The sequence below is a fragment of the Gouania willdenowi genome, chromosome 3 (genome assembly GCF_900634775.1).
Source record: "Gouania willdenowi chromosome 3, fGouWil2.1, whole genome shotgun sequence".
Taxonomy (NCBI): domain Eukaryota; kingdom Metazoa; phylum Chordata; class Actinopteri; order Blenniiformes; family Gobiesocidae; genus Gouania; species Gouania willdenowi.
Window position 1 is genome coordinate 17,087,369 of NC_041046.1, and position 26,504 is coordinate 17,113,872.

Here is a 26,504-nt window from a genome sequence, read left to right on the forward strand (position 1 = left end):
TCATTTAAAGTTAACACCCAATTTAGTCAATTCCAAAAAAATATTTTCCATTATTAAAAAGTTTCTTCTGCTGTTGAATTATTCTAAAAAATTCCTGGTCTTAAATTCCCATACAAATTTACTGGAATTTTCTGTGCCTTTGCAAACTAAAAATCAGTGACACCATCCAACCTACATGTTATGTCATTAATATTAAAGGGGCATATCATGGTTTTAAATCCTCCTTTTACATATAATCATACAGTTGTGGTCTATATAAAGCGGAACTGCAATGCTTGGGTCTGAATTCCTCATTATTATAGCTCCACCCCTTTTCTTTCTACCCCTTTTCTGATGTGCTTCTGAGAGCAACTCGTTTTGGTGCGGTTCTCTTTAAATGCAAATGAGACACTTCAATACCCCGCCCCCTCTTCAGGTGACACTCGGTTCAACTCCACCCTGCTTCGGCCCATTTTTGTAGTTTGATAGAAGAGATACGGCTATGTAGCGGCGCATAAACTTTTTATTCAGAGGTTATTTACAAAATGTCCAACAAACGGAAGACTTGTCCATCCAGCCTTACATGTTCCAGCCAGAGTCTGACCCGGCGGAGCGAGATGAAAATGAAGATGATGAACCTGCAGAACCCTAACAAGTGAGCTAACACAAGCACCGAGCTAACGCTAGCGCCAAGCTAACGTCACGAAATGCATTTTAATACAGTCTTTTCAAAGACAAAAACGGCAAAATGAAATGACTAATGAAAACTTAGACTTAAATTAAATCACGTAGGCCATATCATCAAGGATCTATAAAACGAGCACACAAGCGCTAAACATATGGTCTGAAGACGGTGGCAACTGCTAATGCTAACAAAACAATGACAGGAACGTCTTATCATCACACTTTTGTAGCGTTATTTACAGCTTACCGAAGTCTCTGTTCGTCGCTCCAAAGATAGAAGGAATTGAACCCTCAATCAGACAAAGTCTTTCGGCAAATCCTTCTTTATACTGGCGGAGGGTTGAGGAAGCAGTCATCCTTGAAGTGCTTCAACGCTCACAAAAATGACCTGACCCACAGATGTGGGTACATTTTTGTGAAAATAAACTCAACACCAGGCACTTTAAAAGGTTATGATGCTGGGAGACAGTGTAATGAAGCGTGTGGGTTACTACAGCCAACAACAACCCAACATTTTGACTTAATCCTCTCGACTTCGGCATCCTTGAGCTTGGACTACAAAATAAAAGCGAGAAATAAAAATGGCGGATTGCTCGAAGTGTTGGACCTGGAGTTGATGTACTAATTGGCCAGTTCCGCTGCAAATACTGTGATGTAATAGTTCAAAAAACGTAATAGAGTATAGAAAATCGAAACAGATTGAAAAATATGAGCAAAACAGAATATAAAGATATCAACGGAGCACCTGAAGAGACTAATTGATTTTTTCTGTACTTCTACGCACTCTAAATATACAACAAAATGCATTTAAGGGCTAAAAAATTGGATTTAACATATATGTCCCCTTTAAGGACAAATGCTCTGTTTAGAACACCAACAACACATTCCAAAAGGGAGAAACTATTCTACAATAAGTAAAACTTTTGTGGTTGTAAAGCTAGTGCAAAACAATTATTTACAACAAAGGAAGATACTTTCACCCCACATCATGTTTATTTTTGTTAATAATTCTTGCCCACAAGTTCCCTTGCATACAGTAAACATCTCATAATATAAACAAGAACTTAAAAAGAAGAAGCCAAATCTATTCACAGTTTGGAACTTAATTTATTTTTCACAAAGGCACCTGTATAAAAATAAAAGGTTTGTCAAATTTTTAAATAAAATAACACCATAAATTCATTCCAAACAAGATAAAAAATTCAGTCTCTAGAGCATAGCTAAATTTATGAACTGTGCATAAAACTGTGCAATGTGTGTAACAACATAATAGGTAGAAATCCCAACCTGAACTGAAGAAAGTGGCTGGGTGTTGATCAAAATGGCACAACTAAGAACATATGGATCATCTGTGTGTTGTCTGGTTATTTCATTTTTTGTAGTTTCACAATGTCCGTTGATCATTTAAAACATAAAATAATAATTTACTCAGTAACGGTTTGGGTGAAGAAATGTAACAAATGAACGTTTACCTCATTTAAACGCACTTAAGTACAAGTAAAATGACTGATTTGAAGTACAGTAATGCCTCGCTATAATGCGGTTCACCTTTTTGCGGCCTCGTGGTTTTGCAGATGTTTTTTACAGTGCAAGTTTGGGAGGTATTTTTTTTTTTTACAGCGTATGAACGCGCAGTGTTCTACGTACTGATTGGCTAATGCTGCGTTCACTCACCAGCGACACATCCAACTCTGTGAGTTTCACTGCCTGCTGAAGAGAGGAGCTGCGCTCCTTTTTCTTCTCTCATTAACATAAACCACCAGTGAAAAAAGCTGGTGTGATTAGCGGCTAATGCTATGCTAGCTAAGTGCTACAGAGAGAACTTTTCCCTGCTACTACCACCTCCTCGCTGATTCTCCTCCACGCCTAATCCTTCCACATACACACACACACACACACACACAGCTTCTACTCCATGGTTGAATGGGTGAACAGACCGGTGTCCATGATGACGTGACGTCATCGTCAACAAAGACTCTGAATGTGTTCGGTATCAATGTCTGATCACCAGCAGTGTGACTCTGTAGTGCTGTATGTTTGAAAACAGGTTTATGTTTTAAAATCTACAAAGATTTGAACTTTGAGTGTTTAAGCAAGAGAGAAATGTTAATTCCTGTCTGAGAAAAGTGTAATAAAGTGTATCGTGAGGTGTGTTTTATAGCCTTAAAACATGTATAATAATTGTAAAAAATAAGCTGACTACTTTGCAGATTTCACCTATTGCGGGTTATTTTAGAATGTAACCCCAGCGATAAACGATAACCATAAAATCAACTCAGTTACAGTAGAGTGAGTACTTGTAGTCCATTACATACACCTCAGTAAAATAGCCTTTCAAGATTGTGAATTGGTGTGCCCCTTAAAAAGTGTAAAACAAAAATAATATTATGTAAAATGTATGTAACAGCTTAAATTCTCTAAATAAAGCTCATAGTCTGTTAGTAAAGCACTTTCTCTAATACTCATTGTGGTGTGCAGAGCAAAAATCTTGAAAATCCAGTGGCAAAATATCCACACTGTCGCACAGTTGCCAAGGAAAGTGCGCTCGCAACCAGCCTCTGAGCACTTTGAACCCTTTCTGAGTATGAAGTCAGCCTCACTGATGAACCAGATGACTGAACATTTGGGACAACATTTAAGAGAAAATGGCCGTGGAGAGAGAGAGAGAGAGAGAGAGAGAGAGAGAGCGGCCATGTTGTCTAAAATGTTGATTAGATTTGGCATGTGTGTAGATAGATTGCCTGCCATATTTTCATTATTTCTGTGGAGGACCCCCTAGAGGGAGGGCACGGAGATGGACTTGAGCTGCCAAGACGTAATTAAACTTCCACAGGCAGGTCATGTGCTGTTAAATGCTTTGCCACCACTTCTAATTACTTAACAGTGGAGTTTAAATGATACGCTGTCACTAGGCAAATGGATTGGTATTTGGTGAGGGCAGTATGGCTGCATTGTCTCTTACATGTGTCAGAGGCACAGCAGGACCATGAGGGGGCTATGCATTATCTGACCCTAATTAACAACGTTGCACAAGTACAAAAGAACTTGGGGTTACCACTCAAGTCGCAAACATATTCATGTCGTGAGTCATTTCACAGCATTCTGACCTCATTGACATTTGGATGCATATTTGTCAATCCACACCGCATTCAGAGCAGCATTTATAATTTGGATATGCCCTACATTTACGAGGCAGCTCATCTTGTGAATTAGGAAGAAGTCGTCTATAAACCATGAAGCTGAATCGGAAGTGAGGGTGACAAGCAGTGCCCAAATAACACATTAAATCCGCAATGAGCCAGGATATCTACATTTAAATCATCACTACCTCCCACATTTAATCTCCTGACAGGCATTGTAGGAACAAAAAGGAGCAACATCAAGTGCAAAGCAACACCAATGTTAAAAAAAAAAAAAAAAAAAAAAAATCTTATCTTACCTCCAAAGTAGGAGCCATCCGAAAGCTTGGTCTCTTTAGTGCCTTTGGTGAGAACGCTGACAACTCCATGTTGGATGAAGTACATTTTCTTGCCAATGGTGCCTTCTCTGATGATGTAATCTCCAGGTTGGAACACCTCAAATCTTAACTTGGTGAGCATTGACGTGACAAAATTGGGGTCGGCGTTGGCAAACAGAGGCATGGTCGCCACAAGCTTTCGACAGTTAAAATTGATGATTTCCTGAAAGATAGAAAGTGATGGATGGAAAAGTAAAGTTAATAAACACAGGAACATCATTATGAAAGCTAAAATTAGCAGTGATTAGCAATAGCTACAAGCAGTGAACCTGGGGTGATGGAGCTTTTTTTCAGCTGCTGCTTCCTCCCTCTGGAACTATTTACCATCTCCCTTCAGACACTATTCTGACTTAATCACATTCAAACCCCTTTTAAAAACTCAACTATACAAGATTACTTACAATGTTTAACTGTTTTACATTTATGTACCTGCTTTTAAACCCTGTTCTTATACCTTTTATTCAGTTTGTTTTAGTTTTTTTGCTTTTGTTAAGCATCTATTAGTACCTTGAAAAGTGCAATATAAAATCAAACTATGCAATATCACATGAGAGGGAGTGCTATTGGGATGAAATATCAACACTGGTGTGATTCGGTCGTAGGCACAAGCCTGAGTGACATAAATAATCATAAAAAACCAGTGCTAATATTTCACACAACAGCACGACCTCAAGTGTGATATTGCTTTTATTAGTTAACAGTAATAAGTGACAAGAGATTATGATCTGTTTATTTATTTAATCATTTGGCTCCACCAACAAAAATAGTTCCACAAGTGGAGAGCATACACGCTACGTTCACACAGCAGGCAAATGCGACCTAAATCCGATCTTTTTGACCATATGCGACCTGTATCCGATCCATTAAAGAGAGTCTGAATGGAACAATTCCAATTTTAATGAACTCCGCATCATTGAAGCTAATGCTGACATCAATATCCCACCACTGTTGACTCCACATCCAAACACTTCACTGTAAAGATGTAACAGCCATCAAAGAAAACGGATAGAGCGATAAACCTCTTCTTTTCAGTCTCTTAAAGTTATAAAAGTGCTGATTTCTGTTGGAAAGAACATTTCACAGCGTGACACAGTCCTACGCTGGACGTGTCCATATTTACTTCCATAAACACCGTGCGTGCTTGTTGGGTCATGGGTCAAAATAGGACCTGTTCTGTGCATGTGCGTCACTTCAGGGTCACATTCTGAAAAAAAATCAGTTTTTTTTAATCCGAATTGTGCATTAAGATCTGCAGTGTCAACATAGTGACAGTGTACTGAGGTGTGTAGCCAAAGATTTAACAGTAATTAATGGTATTTAGATCAGCTGTACAGTGGAGTGATATGATCTGTAAGAAGTGCTGTTCTTGCTCTATATCAGTACTCTCGGAATGTCTAATAATAATAATGCATTGGATTTTATATAGCACTTTATCATAGACACTCAAAGCGTTTTACAGAACTTAGGCATTACCACCTTAGCTTACCACCACACTTAGTGGTGGTAAGCTACTATTGTAGCTACAGCTGCCCTCGGGCAGACTGATGGAATCGAGGCGCTGCCATAGTGCGCTATCGGCCCCTCCGACCACCATCAACACTCACTCACACCCTACATTCATACTAGGCAATGTGGGTGAAGTGTCTTTTCAGAATCTTGCATTCAGTGAGTTAATTGGGGACAACAAAGCAGCACACAGCCCATGTGACTGCAACACGCTCACACAAGCAAGCATTTTAGCTGGATGTCAGACACCATGGTCGCACCTCTCGGAGCGGCTCGTTCAACTCTCCCAGAATGCTCTCCTCGTCGAACATCTTGCCCTGGTATCGGTGCTCATAGTAGTCGTGGATTCTCTGTCTCATATCTGCTGGCAGCTTGTGGAAGGACATGTACTGCTCCACCTGTTTGTACTGCACAAACACAAAGAGACACAACAGTCAGGTTACACCCATGCTACTGTGGAGGGATACTAACACACAGTCACACAGCCATGGCAGCAGCAGTAATTGGTTGTGGTTTAGAAATATGAAAGGATAGAAATAAATCATTCAAGCTTTTACGTTTCTATATATTTTTTAATCGCAGGGTGGTACCATATTGTACAATAGCACTGCTAAAATCACAGCTAGTGGTCAGGAAGGCTTCTAAATAGTGATTGTCCTTTTCACATTTGAACTGATACGATAACAATACCTGACATCTGGGAATCGGTATCGGTACTCAATAGTACCCATTTTCAGTTTTTTGTGTGTGTTTCATTGGTAAGACATATTTCCTTGATAATAAGAGCTCGAACTTGTATTCTGTAATTTATCAGTATATAAACTAAGTAGTATATCAAAATAACATCTACCTGTTTGTAGTGTAACATTGCACAAATTTCTCAAATTCCTTCAACATTAAACCTCAACTACAACACATTTTTTTTTCTGATAATGTACAAATTGATACCCAGCTCTATGTACTGCTGGTCCTTTCCTTTCCCTTCTGGAAAAATTGTGATGGGCTGCCATGGAGTGCAAAAGTACAAAATCTTTGGCTGTGTGATGTGTTTCGATTAGCGCGAGAAAAACGCACAAATGCATAAATGCTGAGGAGGTGAATGGTTTCTGGCACATGAATAGAATGAATGAGGTTATAAAAAAACATAAACGAGTCGTTGTGGAGCTGTGTGATGTCACATATGTAGAGAGCAGTTCTCTGAGTTGTGTATGTTACGGCAGTGTTAATACATACTTTACTGCTGAAGTGAACCAGTGCGTACCGTGTAGCGGCACTTGAAGCTGCTTGTCATGTTTGTAGTCGTATGTAGAATTATTAGAAACTCACCTCCAATTATTCTACATGTTTGAGCCTGAATTTGAATAGTTGGGCTCAAACGGGTTTGGGCTTAAAGTGTAAGTAGACCCTAAAACTACTTTTTTCTGCTGAATACATATACGATTTGGTATGTGGCACTGCAGTTTATTGATTCTAGTCCTACTCTTCACATTTTAGTTTAAGTATCTAAATGTAGTGTTTTTAGTTGTAAAATGTCAGTGACTGCCCTCTATGGGTTGAATGAACAAATTTTTTGGCCAGATTACAACTCTACTCTTAACTACTTTTAACTACGTTTTTCAAGAACACTAATATGTTAACGTTCATGGGCAAAAGTTGAACCTTCTCCACAATGACTAAAAAACTTGCTCTAAAGGACAGGAAGAAGCTGGAATGGCTTCAGACATGAGAAAAATCTTGTGCTTAACCCGGTGCTTCCTGAAATATTGCAAAGAGTGTGATCTGTATCGCATTTTGAAAAGTGGAGCCATACTTTGGAGTGCTTTCTATCAGCCATGGCTTGTGTGTGAAATGCACGAGTTCATGTTCATCATGGAAAATTGCTTACTCTTCCCCTGCTGAAAAAAGTCAGAGAAACCATTAGGCAACCATTAGGCATATTCTATTGGTTTCTAATGACTACGTTTTCCTAATGGTTACGTTTGTTTTTCTAATGGGGTTCTATTATACCTGGTCCCTACTAAGGATTCCTACAGGAGTCTAACGGTTCCTACAGGAGTCTAACGGTTCCTACAGGAGTCTAACGGTTCCTACAGGAGTCTAACGGTTCCTACAGGAGTCTAACGGTTCCTACAGGAGTCTTGCGGTTCCTACAAAAGTCTTAATGGTTCCTACAGGAGTCTTAATGGTTCCTACAAAAGTCTTAATGGTTCCTACAGGAGACTAATGGTTCCTACAGAAGTCTTTTAATGGTTCCTACGGGCGTTGCTATACCAGTCAAATGGTCACTCTACAGCCACTATAGCTACTGTATGTAGTGGTTTGTAATGGTTCCTGTTGGTTTCTAATGGTTTCTAATGACCTATGTTTCAGTAATGGTTAAGTTTGTTTTCCTAATGAGGTTCTATTATCTCCCACACAAATATAAAGGACTTGAACTGGTTCCTACTAAGGATTCCTACTGGAGTCTAATGGTTTCTTCTAATGGTTCCTACTGGTTTCTTCTAATGGTTCCTAATGGTTTCTTCTAATGGTTCCTACTGGTTTCTTCTAATGGTTCCAACTGGTTTTTTTTTTAATGGTTTCTTCAAACGGTTCCTACTGGTTTCCTCTAACGCTTCCTATTGGTTTCTAATGGTTTCTTCTAATGGTTCCTTCTAATGGTTCCTAATGGTGCCCAATTCCCATTAGACCATTAGAAACCTAATGGCTCCTAATAGGTTTTTCTAATGGTAATCTACTGGATTTTTCAACAGGACCACACCCTCTCAGTCACAAGGAAGTGTTTTTTATGTACCGAAACCTGGTACTCTTCTATTTTTCATGTGCTGGCGAAAAGCAGTCGGTACCTACAAAATGTGGTACCCATCACTACTAAATGCTTTGAGATCAGTTAAGGCTGTGATAGTCAAAGGAAATGTTGACCACGAACCCGTTACACCACACAAATGCTAATGATCTCGTAGACTGAAACTCTAACTGAAACAAAAACAGCTGTGTAAGCATTAAACTGGGCAATGAACAGACAAAGGTGACGGTTTGAAGGACAGTGTTATAACAGATCAGACCCCCCCCCCCCCCCCCCCCATAATATACTTATAATATTAATTGATAATCAAAGTAGAAGTATGTACTACTCCCTTTCAGACACTCTTCTGTAGCCCAGTTTCACTTCTTTACTTTTCCATCTCATTATATTTGTACCATTTTTTAAATATCAACACATTCTTACTATAATTAATTTCATTTGGTAATGCATTCCATAGCTTCACCCCACAGACGGATATACTGTGCATCTACTGTTCACGGTTGTGTTGTGGATGGGTTGTTTCCAGTTTAAATCACCTCTGACAGGATAACACCCCTCTCTTTCTTTGAACATATTTAGTAAGTTGGAGGATAGTAAGTTATTTCCAGTTTTGAACAGAATTATTGAGAGGAATGTCAATCAATGTGAATGCGCGTGCTGCGTAAACTGTGCATAGCGTCATGGAGGAGCGCTCTGAAGCTCCAAAGTTACCCATTCCACGATTGCCAACGTATAACGCTTCTACTAAAAGACAAAAGAAAAGTCTCGGTACAAAGCTTGTAGATAAATGTCTTCGTGACCACAGCAGGATTTATCTCGGAGCTGCTTTTCAAACATTTCTCGTGGACAGGTAATAAATATGTTTTAATCAAAAGTTATGGCACTCCAACAATAAATATGTAGTTTTTGTAGTTTATGTTTTGCAATGCGCGTGCACAAACGTAGAGGCGTAGCTTCTGGTAGATTGGCAGAGATGGGAGGAAGTAGAGCTGTTGAGGGCGGGACATCGAGACGTTCTCTCAGAAACTCTGGATAGCAGCTTTAAGAAAGCTTTGTTATGTTTGAACAAATGTGGTCTTTAATTAAAGAAGGGCAAAACGCAATATGTCTGACATGGAAACATAGCCAAGAAATGAAACTCAAGATAAAAGCATAGAAACTACAGTGAAGAAGAATTAATGTTCATCCTCTTGATGGATTTGAAGTTAAAACTGCTTTATTCTGATGTGGTAGGGTTTTTAATAAAATGGAAGTGAGAATTAAATTAATGGGCAAAACCCAGTGAAGCACAGCAGATGTTTATTCAGGTTTTTAATGTTATCAGGATGATGGTGTCCTTGAAGCTGAAAATTACAGGCGGATGGATACCAATCACACAATACCGTCAAGTAGGTGTCTGATTGGCCCAAAATGAATTCAGCAGCACGACGACATCCTCTAAGACCCTACAACCAAAGTCATTAGGAGCTGTTTTCAGTGTCAAATGGAACAAGAGGTCCAATAAGTGATTGTATAGTCCTCACAGAGCCCTGATCTCAAAATCATGGCATCTGTCTGAAGAAACAGCAGGTTTAGAGGAGACTTTAGAACAGAGAATGTTTGGAGCCGGTTGTTTTTGTCCACTGAAGAACTCCATTTAATACTCCAAATTATCTGCGTTGGGACGGAAGATTTGTGGCTGTTCTAAGGGCTACGGGTAATCACACCAAAGATTGATGTCAATATTTAAAAAGGCTACGTCCATTAATTTTATTTGAGATAAAACCATAGTGTAGGCCTCATCGATCAATGAATAAATTGTTATTTACTTCCCAAAGAAAGGAATAAAGTGTAAATTACCACTTGAAAGTTTTTTTTCATCTCCACCGTCAAAAGTTTGTTGAAATTTTTGCATATTGCATTGCAGGATGTGGAAGAATTCACGGTAAGAATGAAGTAAACACACTCCTTTGCATCTGTTTATGGGACTCCACATCCCACGATGCAATGCACAAAAAACATCAACAAAAACCATATTTACAGTGGAGATGAAAACAAATTTCAAGCGGCAATTTGAACCATTGCCCTTTTTGTTTTGGAGTAAATGATGTTTGATTAATTAATCTATACACTATATATGGTTTTATCTATTTAAAAGAATTTGGTGGTAGTAGCTTTAATTGATGAAAATCAATCTCTCTTTAAAGCAATTAAAAAGCGACACTATTCAAGACATCAATAAAAATGTAATCATTTAGTTATAGTTTTTTTTGTGTGTGTGTGTGGCACTGACATAAAAAGCATCAGAAAGTGTCAAACCATTGATTTCATTGTATCAGGAGCAGGTATGCAGATCAAAGATATTTTAGAGCGCCTTAGGAATAATATCAGGTAAAATCCTGAAGAGAAAAAGCCAAAAAAAAAGAAATCTACTATTCACACAACGACAGCAGAGGTGCTCTTTGATCATCATTGCTAGTAGCTTTAGCAATGAATGGGACCAGTGCCCTCAGATGTCACCCAACACTATTTAACATCAACACCCTAGTCACTACTAATCCTAGAGGGAAATCTACGAAAGGCAAGCCTGATGCAACTCTAACACAGTAAATTGTTTGTTTTTTTAGGGATTAGAACATCTCAACTAAAGCCTCTTATGCAACACAAAGGCAGGCAGTTCTACATCTGAACTCCAACAAAGTTTTACATGTGACCTTCTCAGTTGTATGTATTGTTGTTAGATGTTTCTTGGATCGATCTTTTGCAGAGTTTGATGTACATTTGGTTTATCTGAGAGCTTTGAAGGATAAGGAGCCAGCAACCAACCAGAACACACACATCAATACTCATTAATGCGGCTCTAGCTCAACAAAGAATAGTTACATTATTTATTAGTAGGGGTGGGACGATACATGAGATGCATATTTTTAGAGAGGGGAAAAAATACAAAAAAATTGGCATGCTTTAAACCTGGGCATAAAACAGTTATTGTGGGTATGAGGTTTTTTTTTTAAATCAATAGAGCTATATATATATATATATATATATATATATATATATATATATATATATATATATATATACATATATATATATATACATATATTACTGTATATAAAACACAACCATGTCATCATCGTAACATCTTTCAAAATACATTGCATCTGTGCATGAACCAGATTTACGATATGAACATGTTCTTTTTAAACATACAGTAACTAACATGACTACATTTTCTGGCAGCAGTTGAGACATTTGGACATTAAATATGTCTCTTGCCAGGGGTGGACAGGGACCAAAATTCAGCCCTGGCATTTTCTATCTAGACCAGCCCATTACATTATCAGCGACACCACGGAGAAGCCGTTATTAAGACAGTGATGCTCAACATGGCTCTTTGTCTCAATTTTAATTATGATTTCCCCAGAAAACCTTAAAAGGGCTGAATCTTTTAACCCCTTTTACCTACTGCCTTTGTCCAATTTTTGGCCCCTTTTCAAAACTTTTTTTTAAACTTTAGCTACCGTTTGCCAATCAACATCCTTTTTTTTCCTATTTTTTGTCCATTTTTGCAAGTACTTTTTGCCGCTTTAATTCAATTTTTGCCCTTTCTTTAGTTTTTTGGCCACTTTTCATCCCAATAAGCTTCCTTTTGCCCAATAAATACCCCTTGTTTCCTTTTTTCCCAACATTTTGCCTCTTTTTGTTCCACATTTTTCCCCCTTTTTACTGATGTTTGCCACATTTTGCCCATTTAAGCTTTGCCATTACATACCACCTGGTTAATCTTTATTTGCCCATTTTTTGGCCACCCTTGACTCCTTTTGGCCCATTGTAGTCACTTGACACTCTTTTTCTTGCCATGTTTTTGATACTTTTGGACCATTTTTGGCCACCTGTTACCATGTCTGCCTCCACTCTCACGTCAACCCCCTCCACCCAAAACACGTAGCAGACCGGACCGGCCCACTTTGGGTTGATGGCTCACCGAGGCGATGCCCATATATGCCAGATGGCCAGTCCACTCCTGTCTCCTGCTGTTAAAAAGACAGATGGGATAGAAAGGTATGCTAACCCCCCATCATCATCCCAATACCATTCGTACGATAGACGATATATCTAGTGACATTTTATTATCGCGATATCTTTTCGCACCTTATATCGTACCACCCATATTTTTAAGCCAAAAAAGGGCAGCAAGAAGGACCTGTGTTCAAGCCCTGGGGTGGACACTTGGGTCCTCTGTGTGTGCAGTACTGTGTGGGTTTCCTCAGGGTACGCCAGCTTCCTCCCACAATACGAAAACATGACTTGGTTGATCAGAGTTTCTAAATTCCCCGTAGGAGTGAATGTGAGTGGTTGTCTGTCTGTCTGTGTGTTGCCCTGCGATGGACTGTCACCCCGTCCAGGGTGTACCCCCACCCAGCACTCAGCGTGAGTCGGAGATAGGCACCGGCAGACCCCCGCGACCCCAAGATAGGATAAAGTGGGTCAGAAAATGAATGTATAGATGTCTCAATGTAATGACTTCTTACCATTTTACAGTATGAAAACAAAGTATTTATTATTTAGGATATTCTGTGTTGCTTCCATTGAACTGGAAATGAAATACCTAAACAAGTATGAGGAGAGTGTAGAAAGACGCTTTTTATGGTAACTTTGATGTGATGATGAAAAAGAGGCTTTTCCACAGAGCAGAACACTGTGCTTCTCTCCTTCAACAGTGGTACGATTCTCACAGACATGTCTAGGTGCCGTCCCAGTGGCTGCCGACTGCTGCAATGATGGCTTGTCTGCGTTTGATGGCAGGCTGAAGATGACAGGTGTAACCCACATTCTGGGTGCTGTCTAATGTCTTCATGTCTCCTGCATTAGGCATGCCTCAGCATGGAGCTCGGTTTGAAAGGCAAAGATTACCAACTTTTTTCCCCCAAACCCTATTTTTTTTTTTAAGTAATGGAAATTAAGTAACATAAGTCGACATCTAATATAGTCATTCATCAACAGCTTTGCACCATATTACTGATTTTCACAGCATGAAAGCGTATTAGTGTACACATTTGAACAGAGGTACGTTATCAAGTATTGCTGTGTTTAAAGTGAGGGTTTGACAGGAACGCAGATACTGGCACCATAGAAATGTTGCTGTCCTGATAATGTGATGGGCTGATAAAACCCAGCTTTGACCGGAAATTATTTTATTGCTGCATAGCCATCGTCACACTAACAAGAGATCCTCACCGTTACTGCCCAATGAAATCACACACAGCACTAAAGAGGTAATCATTCCTACATCACATTATCATTATCATAAACAAATGAGGAGGGTTGCTGAATTGTGTCTGAAAGGTGCAGTCTGCAACTCTCAAAAAGTGACTTTTTGTCATATTTGCTAAAGCTGTCACCATGTAAGGACAGCTTTACATCAAACTAGTAGTTTGTGTGAAAAAACAGACTCATTGAGTCCCCCCTGCTGCTCCTGCAGCCTTTGGCAGATTGCCAGAATGCACTGCGACCGAGCAAAAAGAACCAATCAGAGCCAGAATTGTGTTTGATGGGGTTTCTGACAGCTGTTGCTCACAGGCCCCGCCCCTTTCTCCGAGCTAGAGCGCTGTCTTTTTTACAGATGGAAGATGGAATTGGTGACTTTTCTGCTTGAAAGGTGATTACTGCTGCTTGATTTACATTATGTTTGATTTGTAATTGTTACACTAGAACTCTGTGGTGCATGTGTTGTTAGTGTGGGTGCAGCAGCCTCCATGTGAGCTGCTGTAAGTGACACCGTGGTGTTGCTGCTGCTGAGGTGTGTGCACATGGAGAAAGCGCTGCAGTAATATGCTTTTAACGGAGCATATTATATTACTGTGATGTTGCTGTTTGGCTAACGTTAGCTTGTTAGCTCCTCTGAGGGAGGGACTTTGGAAAGTTTGGAGGCAGGGCAAGAGAGCAATGGGGAGGGAGGGGGAGAGTGGGATCTGAGAGTTGCGGACTGCACCTTTAAAACAAATGAAGCGCTGAATTTTTTTAAACTTTAAATCAGATTAGGTTCCTACATAAAGAATATATAGTATACATCTGAAATAAAGCATCCAGAAAGAAAACATCTAAGAGGTTTAGATCAATGTTCAATGAGAGAAGCAGAAATTTATTTTTAGTTTATCTTGCTATTATCCCTAATAAGGCCAGCTGTAATTACAGTTAGGGATTCTTGCAAAAGTGTTAATGCCTATCTAAATCAATTACTTCTATTACATTTTGGAGGAGATCAAGATCAACATTCTGATTCTGGATCAGTTTCAAAAATTCAAAACTCTAATCATTCCAAAAATTCCCAAAATTCATATTTCAGTTTATAATTCACCAATCTTTATGAAATATGAATGTGTCGAGTTGGATCCTCAATTACTTCACTGATTTTCACCTGGATCCGATCTGGATTGTGCATCGAAATGGGGGTGCCCATACATTTGGACACACTGTATGTGTTGGGGTGATTTTCACCCAAACCTTTGCTAAATTAACCATGTGAGTAATTCGCTGTGGTGACCTCGGAATGAAACAGCCAAAAAGAAATCTCAACAGTGTTAGATCTAAATATAGTACGCTTTATAAAGCATCTTATAATGAGATACACTTTGAGTTTGCATTTTGATATATTTTGATGACGAGTACTTTTCATTGGGTATATTCTGTCACAAGGTAATGGTGATTTAGCGATAGTGTTCTACTGTTAAGCAGATTCTGATATGTCATCCAAAGGCTGTTTTATTCTGATATTGAACAGAATTGGTATATCAATAGTTCAAGACAAGTTGGGGTTTTTTCAGGCCACAGAGTAAACGCTGACTGACCTGGCATGTTATGATTTATAACATGTCAAGGTGTAGCAATGCGTTGTCTGCAAGTGTCCTCTGAGTGTGTTACAGTTGAGAGGTTAATTTTTTCTGCATGAAGGCTAAGCCATTTACCTTGGCAATACTGCAGCATTAGTAATGTCAGGTCACTGAGCAACAAAGAGCTGTTGTCTAATTCCCCATCATATCACAAACCCTTCATCACCTTGTCTCTGTTTTCATCTTTTTTTCCTCCATGTGATGACTCCATATGTGGTTATTTGTCTGTTTGTTATTTTTATCTCCTATTGTACTCATAATCACACTTTCCATTCTTCTGCCCCAAATCCCTTCACTCTCATGCCGCTCTCTAAGCAGATGCAACAATTCAGACCAAAAATATATGAATAATGCATTCCCCAACAGAGATGTCAGTTACTTAATTATACTTTCACTAAATGTATTTTGATCCTCTCTTCTCTCATTGTCTTGACCTTTGGATCACTGTGGAAGTAACTGTCATGAAATGAGGCTAATTGAAAATCTGCAACATTTGCACCACTAGGCCAGACATAAGCAACTGGCGGCACTGGGGCCAGATGTGACCCTCGGCCTAATTTTTTGCGGTCCCCAAAACAAATCCCCAAAAACTGTATTTCAAGAAGTTGGAAGGAATATAAAGCCCAACATAATACACATACTTGTTCCCTAAACACAAATTGACTCATAAAACACAAAATGACAACAATGACAGACACAACAACCACTTAAACAAACAAAATGACCATGAAAACACAAAACGCCACAACAGATTACACAATAGCTCAAAAGACACACAAACTGTCAACACAATTACACAAAATGACAGAAAAATACAGAAAACAACAAAAATACAAAAAGTGACCCTAAAAACGCATATTTGACAACATAAATATAGAAAATGACAGAAAAATACACACAAAATAAAACAAGAACATGAAAAATAACAAAAACATACATAACTCCAAAAACACAAAATGACAACAAAAAAGAAACAACTTCCCCCGTTATTAATGCTCAGATCAATCATTATTCTAATGCTGACATAAATGTTGATAATGTGGCCCTTGGATCAGATGGAATCACATTTTTGTGGCCCCCGTTGTGATAGAGTAGCTCATCTCTGCACTAGAACATCTACAATTGTTTAATTAAGAACAACTCATTGAAGTGTGTTGCCACGGTTGAGTGCTTCGAACGAACCATCAGCCAGTTCTTGCGCAAGTGGCTGGGCCTACCAAGTAACCCTGTATGACCATGCCAACAACCAGCTTCCATGCACTGCTCTGATAGAGGAGTTCAAGGTCACCAGAGCCAGGGTTGTCTTGATCTAGAGGGACTCAGCTGAACAGATTGAGGAGGCCCACATGTGGAAGAAGGTGAAGTGCGCTCAGCTTGTTGAGTAGTGCAGGGAAAATGAGTGGAGGGCCCACTGTGAGCCCAATGAGGTGGTCTGCAGGGGAGTTCCAGGGCAGTCCCTGTACCAAGCTCTCAGGCTCCTTGGTGTCAGAGTGTTGCAGGAAAGGAAAAGCACCAAAAACATCAGTGAAGCCACAGAGAGAAGGTTTTCAGGTGGTTGTGGATCAAGATCCATGGTGTAGTGTAATCTTTACTTAGCCCTGCCAACCTGTGCAAGACCTTCAGTGATGGGCTACTTAAAAAGTTTTGGCCTAATAACTGAACTGCTGTTGATCCATTGGGAAATCACCATATTCTGGAACTATTCAGTACTATTGTAGATATAAGGCATTGTAGATAATGGTAAAGACTTTAGACATTATCTCTGACTAGCTAGGTTTCCATTACAGGTTTACGCAAAATAAGTTATAGTTCTAAATGTCGACAGAGTATAATTGCGCTTTAAATGTATTTAAACGTGTAACTCCCGTGAAATCTCATCCCGCAAGACTTTGGTGCAGAAAGATGAACGCTCAGAACCTCCTTATGACACTCTGCATTCCTTTGTTGTTTCACGTCTAATGTGGCAGTAATCATTTTATAACTCTAAGAAATATCTGGGTCTCCTCTTCTGTTTACATGTTTTCTTGTAGAGAAGTGGTCATGTGACTCGATATGTCACGTTCTGTGAAGTGTATTTTTGGATAAAGTGTTTCCATAGCGCTTTTGCGACAAATTTCAATATGGAAACGTCTGAAATTCCTCCTCATGAAAACGTAAAAGCTTTTGGGCGATATTTGAGTGTTTTTTTTTGCATCACCAGTTTTTATTGTGCTATTTAGATTTTGCGCATTTCCAAGAGTTATGGAAACGCAGCTACTGACACACGGTAGCAAACGAGTAAGAAAATTCCTAAACTAAAAAATCAAAGTCGGTTAATATTGGATTTCAATACTGCTTCAATTGAAGTTTTTTTATGCTAACTTGGTAAGTTTTCTACAGAACAAGACTAACTTTGATTGTGATCACTCAATAGTGTCTGTCAACTCTAAATGTAATGTGAACAAAAACAAGGATTATACTGAGAAATATCAAGTATTAATTATGGAATTTGTTTTAAGACATTTCACCTTGAGAGACCATTTTGTGAAACACCCTTGAGGTGGTGAAGAGCGAGCGAGAGAGAAACAGGAAATGTCGACTAATGCCATCAGTCAGGCCCACGCTAATGAAAACAGCTCTCACTGTGAGGCAGAGTCAAACTTAAGCTGTTGAACTTGTTGACAGCTGTGTCCTTGGGTTGATTGTATGGGGATTCATGATTTAACCTCCACGGGGCACCACCCTAGCTGCTTCTACTTTTGTCGAATGGAAGGAATACATTAGCTGAAAAAGAAGTCGTCAGCTTGTGAAATGAATTAAAGCAGTTGAATGTGCTGTTGAAGAAAAAAAGAAAAAAAAACACTTGATTTGTATTACTTTCCTTTTCACATTGTTTAACTTTCCCTTCAGAGCAGATCTAAAGACAACTTTATCAACAGAGTGTCTCACTGTTAACTATTTTCACAGGTCCTAATTGGAGAAATGAGAAATAGGAAGAGGAAATCTCGAGAGCCCCTTCACCTACAATAAATAAGCTTGGGGCTTTCTATTAAATATTCCCTAGAAAGCTTTGTTTAATTGCCAAGTGTTAATTAGAGGTTTGTAGAAGGAAGGTCTGCAGCACTCCACTGCCATTTACTTTTAGTGCCATTGGGGATTGGCATGCAACAGCATGCTATCTCCTGGGCGTCCTTCAATTCATCACCAACTGCCAGCTACAACCAAAACATCACTCAGAATTGGAAGAAACGATAAGTGGATGATTCACTGTTGGATTGAGGACTTTTATCGGTTTTAGGCAGGAGACGCTGGAATACTTACTACAGGGGTAACTGGCATGCTGCAACCATGTCGTAACATCTCTGTTTGTTCCTTTGGTTCCGTTTTTGTTGAAGCAAAATTGAACGAGCAATTTATTCACCACTATTCATTTACACTTTTAGCTAGGACAGAATTCAAAGTCAGGAACTTTAACTAGTATTTAAGCCAAAGCTCAAATGAACAAGTGCATTCAATGACACATTAGCCATTTTTAGGATGTAAATATAAGAACCGACTAAATACAATTAAGTTTGAAAACAGGAGATTGATGCAAAAAGGTGCGTAACAAGAGCTGACATTATTTAACATGTTATTTGACAATGGCACCTTAAAAATGTTCTTATGTGAAATGTACTTTAACCTGTTAAAGGGGACATATCATGCTAAATCCACTTTTTTAGCCCTTAAATGCATTTTGTTGTATATTTAGAGTGCTTAGAAGTACAGAAAAAATCAAATTAGTCTCTTCAGCTGCTCCGTAGATATCTTTATATTCTGTTTTGCTCATATTTTTCAATCTGTTTCGATTTTTCGATTCTCTATTACGTTTTTTGAACTATTACATCACAGTATTTGCAGCGGAACTGCCGAATTAGTACATCAACTCCAGGTCCAACACTTCGAGCAATCCGCCATTTTTATTTCTCGCCTTTATTTTGTAGTCCAAGCTCAAGGATGCAGAAGTTACGAGAGGACAAGTCAAAATGTTTGGTTGTTGGATGTAGTAACCCACACGCTTCATTACACCGTCTCCCAGCATCAGAACCTTTTCAAAGTGCCTGGTTGAGTTTTATTTTTCACGGAAATGTACCCACATCTGTGGGTAAGGTCATTTTTGTGTGCGCGAAGCACTTCAAGGATGACTGCTTCAGCAACCTCCACCAGTATAAAGAAGGATTTGCTGAAAGACTTTGTCTGATTGAGGGTTCAATTCCTTCTATCTTTGGAGACGATGAACAGAGCACTTCGGTAAGCTGTAAATAACGCTAAAAAGTGTGATGATAAGACGTCCCTGTCATTGTTTTGTTAGCATTAGCAGTTGCACCGTCTTCATATGTTGGCGCTGTGTGCTCGTTTTAGATCCTTGATGATATGGCCTACGTGGTTTAATTTAAGTCTAAAGTTTTCATTAGTCATTTCATTTTGCTGTTTTTGTCTCTGAAAAGACTATATTAAAATGCATTTCGTGACGTTAGCTTGGCGCTAGTGTTAGCTCGGTGCTTGTGTTAGCTCACTTGTTAGGGTTCTGCAGGTTCATCATCTTCATTTTCATCTCGCTCCGCCGGGTCAGACTCTGGCTCAAACATATAAGGCTGGATGGACAAGTCTTCCGTTGTTGACATTTTGTAAATAACCTCTGAATAAAAAGTTTTTGCGCCGCTACATAGCCGTATCTCTTCTATCAAACTACAAAAATGGCCGAGCAGGGTGGAGTTGAACCGAGTGTCACCTGAAGAGGGGGCGGGGTATGGAGTGTCTCATTTGCATTTAAAGAGACCGCACCAAAACGAGTTGCTCTCAGAAGCACATCAGAAAAGGGGTAGAAAAGGGGTGGAGCTATAATAATGAGGAATTCAGACCCAAGCATTGCAGTTCCGCTTTATATAGACCACAACTGTATGATTTATATGTAAAAAGGAAGGATTTAAAACCATGATATGTCCCCTTTAAACAAAAAAAGATACAATAGGGCATATAGTTAAGAAAAAGTTGACCACAACAATACTAGGCAATGCTAAGGTCATATAGACTGTTATTTGTTAAAAAACAAAAAAAACAAACATTTTTTAGCTTTAAATAGACATTTTTCCTCCGAAAGCTTTTGCATCAATGGTTCAATGGTTTTTCTATGGTTGATAAGCACTATTAAATTGCCTGGGTGATTTATAATGTGATGTTGGTTAAAAAACAAAGAAACTACAAACTCTTTACTTCGATTCAATTGTTCACGATTCGATTTATAATGCAATTTTGACATTAAGTATTGCGATTCGATTGTGACTCTTATCTCGATTGTAATTTCCTTACTTTCGTACACTTCTGTAAACATTATGTGAGTCATACCTCCAAAACACAATGCACATCGCTCAGTCTGTCCGACATCGACTGCACAAGAAAGTGCACTTCACTGCAAGCAGTGTTAATCTGACAACATATGCAGTGATGGTAAAAAAAAGATTCTTTGCTGACATATTGATTTTTAATACATCACAAAAAATATGTAAAAAAAAATCAAAATTGGATTATTTGTTGAAAGCGATTTTTAAAAAGTCAAAATCAGAAAATTGATTTTTACATTTACATTTCACAGGGTAAACACGACATGAGTCTCTCTTCACAGGCTGTGTTTGGGCTTTGCTCCTACAGGCCACCGTAGTAATTTGCGCAACGCAGATTACAGACGTGGTGGCATTCCATGTTGCTAAGGACATGGAACCTTTACAAACTGTTGAAAAAAACAGATTTTAAACACGTTTAAAGTGATAGACACCCAGTACAACCTGTTCTTTCTACATGTGTGAGGTTTTTTAATGTCAGTTTTTTTTTTTTCTAATGCAAGTTTCTCTTATTAAAAATCCCAAGGCATTCATTTTTGTTTGAGCAGGTTGCTATTTTATCAATCCCACAGGGGATTTAACATCTTTTGTTAAAGCTTTGCAGTTGTACTTTATTCCCAATACGGATATTTATTTTCACTTTTTTAATTAAAAGAAAATACTTTAAATTATTTAATCCAGTGACTTTAAAAAAAAAAAAAATGGGGGAATAAATAAATAGAAAATTGGGTTTTTAAAGTAAAAAATAACAATTTTGTTTTGAGCTAAAACCATGCAGCCTTACTTACATATTATTTGCAGTAGAGAAAGGGTGGTAAAAAAAAAAAAAAAACACTGAATATGGGTAAGGAATCAACCCCCTACCACCAATTATTCATTCCTTAAGTAAACAGACAAACCAACAAAAAGATAAAATCCATGTTCTTTGTTTGTTTTTTCCTCTATATGTATTTGGTAAATTGTCACTGCAAAGAGCCACAGCAACAGAAAAGCAGCAGCTTACAAAGAGCAGGAGTGGCAGTCAGAGCGCCCGTATGCAGTCACATGTGCAGCCATCTTATGCCCCCAATCTGGAGAGATGTAATTCTCTTTGTGTGATAATGATAACGGGCTTGAAACAAGAAGGAAAATCTTGAGGGAATTTGGCAGATGGTTCACTCTATTCAGCTCATAGTGCTTCCCAACAAAATGTTCTTTGGATTTCCAGAAATCAATAAAAAATGTGTAAAATGTCTAGATCCTAGAATACGTTTGCACATTTTTCATACAAAACAAAAATATAATTAGATGAGAAAAATAAATAAATAAAAAAATAACTTGCAGATCATTTCTGAATGTTGCATGATGGCCAGGGTTGCCTGAGGCCATGCTTACATCAGCATCCCCCCCTCTCTTTTTAAACCTGAATCTGCTTTGGACCCACTGTGCCTTTGTTCACTCATGTGTAGCAGGAGACTTGTCTGACCCAGAGTAAAATACACATCAGAAAAAAAACATTCAGTTCAATTCATTTTTCCTACACAGAATTTTTTTTATTAATAAAGGGCCCATGTTATGCTAAATCAACTTTTCTGTGCTTTAAACATCATAAAAGTGATATGTGGGCTTCATACACATGGCCAAAGTGTTTTTTTGATTGATTCCCTCAATCGTTAGTTAGAGGGTGATTTTCTCCTTTCTTACTGCAGGGTGAGCACAAACACCTCGCTCCAATTTGATGACACGTTCCCACTTTGATGACGAAATTGACGCGGCACTGAGCTGGAGAAGCCGCGCCTCCAGGAAGCTCTCTGCCGCGATTGACATGTAAACAGACGCGCCCACGAAGGTGAGCATTTCAGGGTCCTTCGCACAGTGCTATCACCGCTGTTGTTATTTCTGCTACTGTTGATACATGTTGTCGCTATCATGTCAACTGGGTGGGAGGAGGGTGGGCCGTTCCTCTGGCCCACTGTGCAGTTTTTTGGCAGAAAACAATCACAACTGCGTGTGCATAGCAAAAATAATTTTGATTACGGATCCCCCTTGTAACAGAGTGAGACATGCAGGGAAGTCAGTGTCCCGTCTATAGACACGCCCACTCATGAATATGCATCAGTAGGCCGCAAATCAGCCTGTTTGTGTAGAGTTGCTCAGAAAGTGACTTTTCAGATGTTAAAACTCTTAAAAAACAAGCGAGTTTGGGAAAATAAACCTCAAATACTATTTTTTTGGGGTTCTTAGAACAAATGGAGATGAGTGAAAAATAGCATGACATGGGACCTTTAAGAGATTGGTGATCAAACACCAGTGTCAGTACGAGCAAACTGCAAAAAAATATCCCAAAAAACAGTTGACAGGAACTGTTCTGATGAAGTGTTGACTCAACTTTGACTTCACTCAATCCACACTGGGTCGTCTATGACAGCAGGAAATAGTTTCCTACTGTCGTGTATGATGTGCTCCAGTACAGATCAGCACAGTCACATCTAATCTGCATCAATAAACTACAAACTTTTATGTAACCAGATCAAACTTGGTTTTAAGTTAAAAGAGACACATCCTCTAAAACCAGCAGAAAAACCAGAGAGAAGCTTCAACATACCATTATTACACTGCATCAACAAGCAATGTTTAAAAAGGAGCACAAGGGGTGAGTGAAATCTGTTTTCTGTGCCATTAAATGGATCCATTAAGTCACATTTGATCTCTGCAGGAAGCCACACTTGAACCCTACTCATACTTAGCATGGTAGCCAGACTTGCTGCTTTGTCTAACATTTAGCATGCTGGCTGATTCCTAAGAGCTCATCTAGGCCTGCATGCTAGCTAGTGACAGCCCAGGCATTCATCACACTGAGCCACATTGTAATAGGAATTCTTTTCAGAAAAGATTATAACCCTTCTTTCTAATGATAATTTCCACCATCTTTTAGTAGAGTATTTTTTTTCCTCATCCACGCCTTTCCTTATTTGCATAGATACACTTCTGAGAATCTATAGCGTGTTCCTTTCATTTATCCTCTGAGGGGATTTACTGACATGTTTCCCTATTAAACAGAAGTTACAGTAGCTAGATGCTACCTCTGCATACTACGTGGGTAGATAGATTTTTGACATACGTATGGTCACGAATTGCTTGCGATGCTTTACAGTTAACTTTGAGGAGACAAAAGCACATCTGAGTCATATCAAAGAGAGCATAGGGCGGTTAAATGTGACCATACTAGCTGTATGGTCACACAGAGAGAATCCACAGTGTGAATGTGTGTGATGATAAATGTGAGGTTCGGATGTAAGTGAATGAACAACCAAACAGTAGCTTAATAATATTAAGCCACTAGTGCGGGGAAAATACTCAAAGCGTCACAATTAAAATGAGAGAATTGCTTCAATGATTCTGAGGGTTGGGGTCAATTACATTTTTCAATTACAATTATGTCTTCAATTATCCATGTTCAATTACAGGTCAATGATGTCTACGGTGGCCGACATATTTCCAATTACAATTAAAATTACGATTATTATTTTCTACTTGAAAGTCCATTACAATTACGTTCTCAATTAGTCTTTTTTCTGTCAGTAAACCCCTAGATTTACACATTTTTTTAAATGGTAAAACAATCCTAGAGAACTGTCAGGTAGCGGGAAATGTTGATATGAAACATATTTTAATAATTGTTAACCTCGTATGTGTAAAGCATAGAATTGTAAAATCCCTCCCCAGTTTTGTGTTTAAATAGATTATAATAGTGATAGACCGATACATCGGCCAGCCGATATTATTGGCCGATTTTTACGTGTATTGGTATCGGCCAATGCGGGCTGCTGCGTTTGCCGATCCGCATTATTTACAGAGAGCAGAAATGAATATTTTTTTACTTGTTCTTGTTCTACATCACCTGTTTTTAATATTTGTAAAATATTTATCTTGTTGTCATTCTACCTCACCTTTGTTAATATCAATAAATGTTCCTTTTTTAAAAATTGAGACTCGTACCATTTGTTATCATCATTGTGTAATTTTTACAAAGTGGATATCCATACGTAGCCGTACTGACAACTCCCGGCGCAATTCGTACGTGGCCTATGATGTGACCGGAAGTCATGTGACCATTTTGTACACTCAAATCAGAAGAAAAAATGGCTGAACAAGCGATACACGTATGATTTCACAGTGGCAAGAAATTCAAATTCACGTCAGAAGGTTAGGGTTAGGATTAGTTAGTCTGTAACGTAGTTTAGGAATCTACATATTAATAGCAAACAGAAGTACAAGTACGTAGCATGTTTTTCATTTCATATCCTATTATTAAAGCTGTTAATCACCAGACTTTTTATTGTTCCAAATTACTAAATAAATGCTGAGCATACTGTATATCTATCAATAATGGCAATGGAATTCTCAAGTTAATGACTACGACAATGCATACCTCTATCCTACACTACTTTATGTCGCAGCACTTTACAATACCGATTTGTTCAAAGCTAGCACAAAATAGAAATGGTAAATATTAGAATATAACAATTGCAAATAATAAACTGTACATAATTTATTTACATGGCAATAGCTTTGATTTAGCTTTATTTACAGTAATAAGCTTTAAGGATATGTTACTCTAAGAAAATCAAACATCAAAGGCAAAAAGACAAGAATCGTCCTCGGTCTAAACAATTTTTAAAAAAATGTCTTGGTCACAAAACCATCCTATTTAGTCTCAATGGTACAGTTTTGAAGTCCACATTAAAAAAAGCCTCTTTCCTGCACAGTTGAAGGATCTTTTGGATTAACATGAAAGCACAATCCTTGCTTATTTCTAATTTTGTTTAAGCGTGCACGTTGCCTGAACACCTTACTTTGATCACGTGTCTGTTTAACAAAACATGTCTCTTGACTACAATACACTGAGAGCGGTTAAACACGCTAGCATTAGCTCGGATGTGGCAGGTGTTGCCATGTATTTGAGATCAAGGCAGCTCTAAGCATGACTGCACCACAGTAGAAGCCAACGCTGATGACCTTAAATAACTCGGTTACAAAGACAACAAAACACAACTAAGCTTTTCAGACATTGCAGTTAATATTTGTGGTTTTTTGCTTTTGTGTCTCCTTCAGTTCGTAGCATAAGTCTGCCAAATGCCTTGAACACAGTGACAGTTCTACATTTTCTTATTTTAAAGTAGCACTGTACTGTTTATTCAAGCCAACTCATAATGAATGGCATTTGTCAAATGCTTGGCTACCGTGATGTTATTGAATTGAGACATTACTGTCTGTCAATGCACCTGCATTAATTACACAATAGTTATTGTTGTTGTGAAATAATAAGTCAGTATCATTGCTTCCCTGGTTTGAACTAGAAACCCCAAAAAACCTCAGGCCATTTTTCCTGTCCTCCCTGAGCTTATGATATGTTTTGCCCCTATGTAGTCCCTGTATGAAGTAAGTGAATAAAAATGATAAATAGAAATAATAAGTGTCTACCTTTAAATTTTAGCTTCATGGTTGAATTCAAGCTAACTCCAGGTACAGTATATAGTATCGGCATTGGTCACACCCTATTGTAGAACAGAGAAATAAAGACATACTGACAATGCTATGGTCGAAAGAGGGTTTTCATTCGCAGTTAAAGGGCCACGCACCCACCCACACACACACACACACGCGCACACACACACTGACAACAAATGTGTTGGAAATTCTTCGACTCTTCCACTCCCTCACAGTCACAAGGTTGCATTTAGTTTTCCAAAAATAGTACCATTTTATTTTCCGTGAATCTGTATGAGGTAGTACTGAAGGAA

The 26,504-nt window shown here is 38.6% G+C and overlaps 1 protein-coding gene across 1 annotated transcript in view; it reads right to left on the reverse strand.

Moving 5' to 3' along the window:
* LOC114459507 (potassium/sodium hyperpolarization-activated cyclic nucleotide-gated channel 3-like) overlaps positions 1 to 26,504 on the reverse strand; it is a 123,689-nt gene that overhangs the window by 21,121 nt on the left and 76,064 nt on the right. The window contains exons 5-6 of the mRNA XM_028441737.1: positions 5,947 to 6,093; positions 4,103 to 4,343 (exon numbers count right to left, since the gene is read on the reverse strand). Coding sequence (XP_028297538.1) covers positions 4,103 to 4,343; positions 5,947 to 6,093 — 388 coding nt within the window. The remainder of the gene's footprint in view (positions 1 to 4,102; positions 4,344 to 5,946; positions 6,094 to 26,504) is intronic.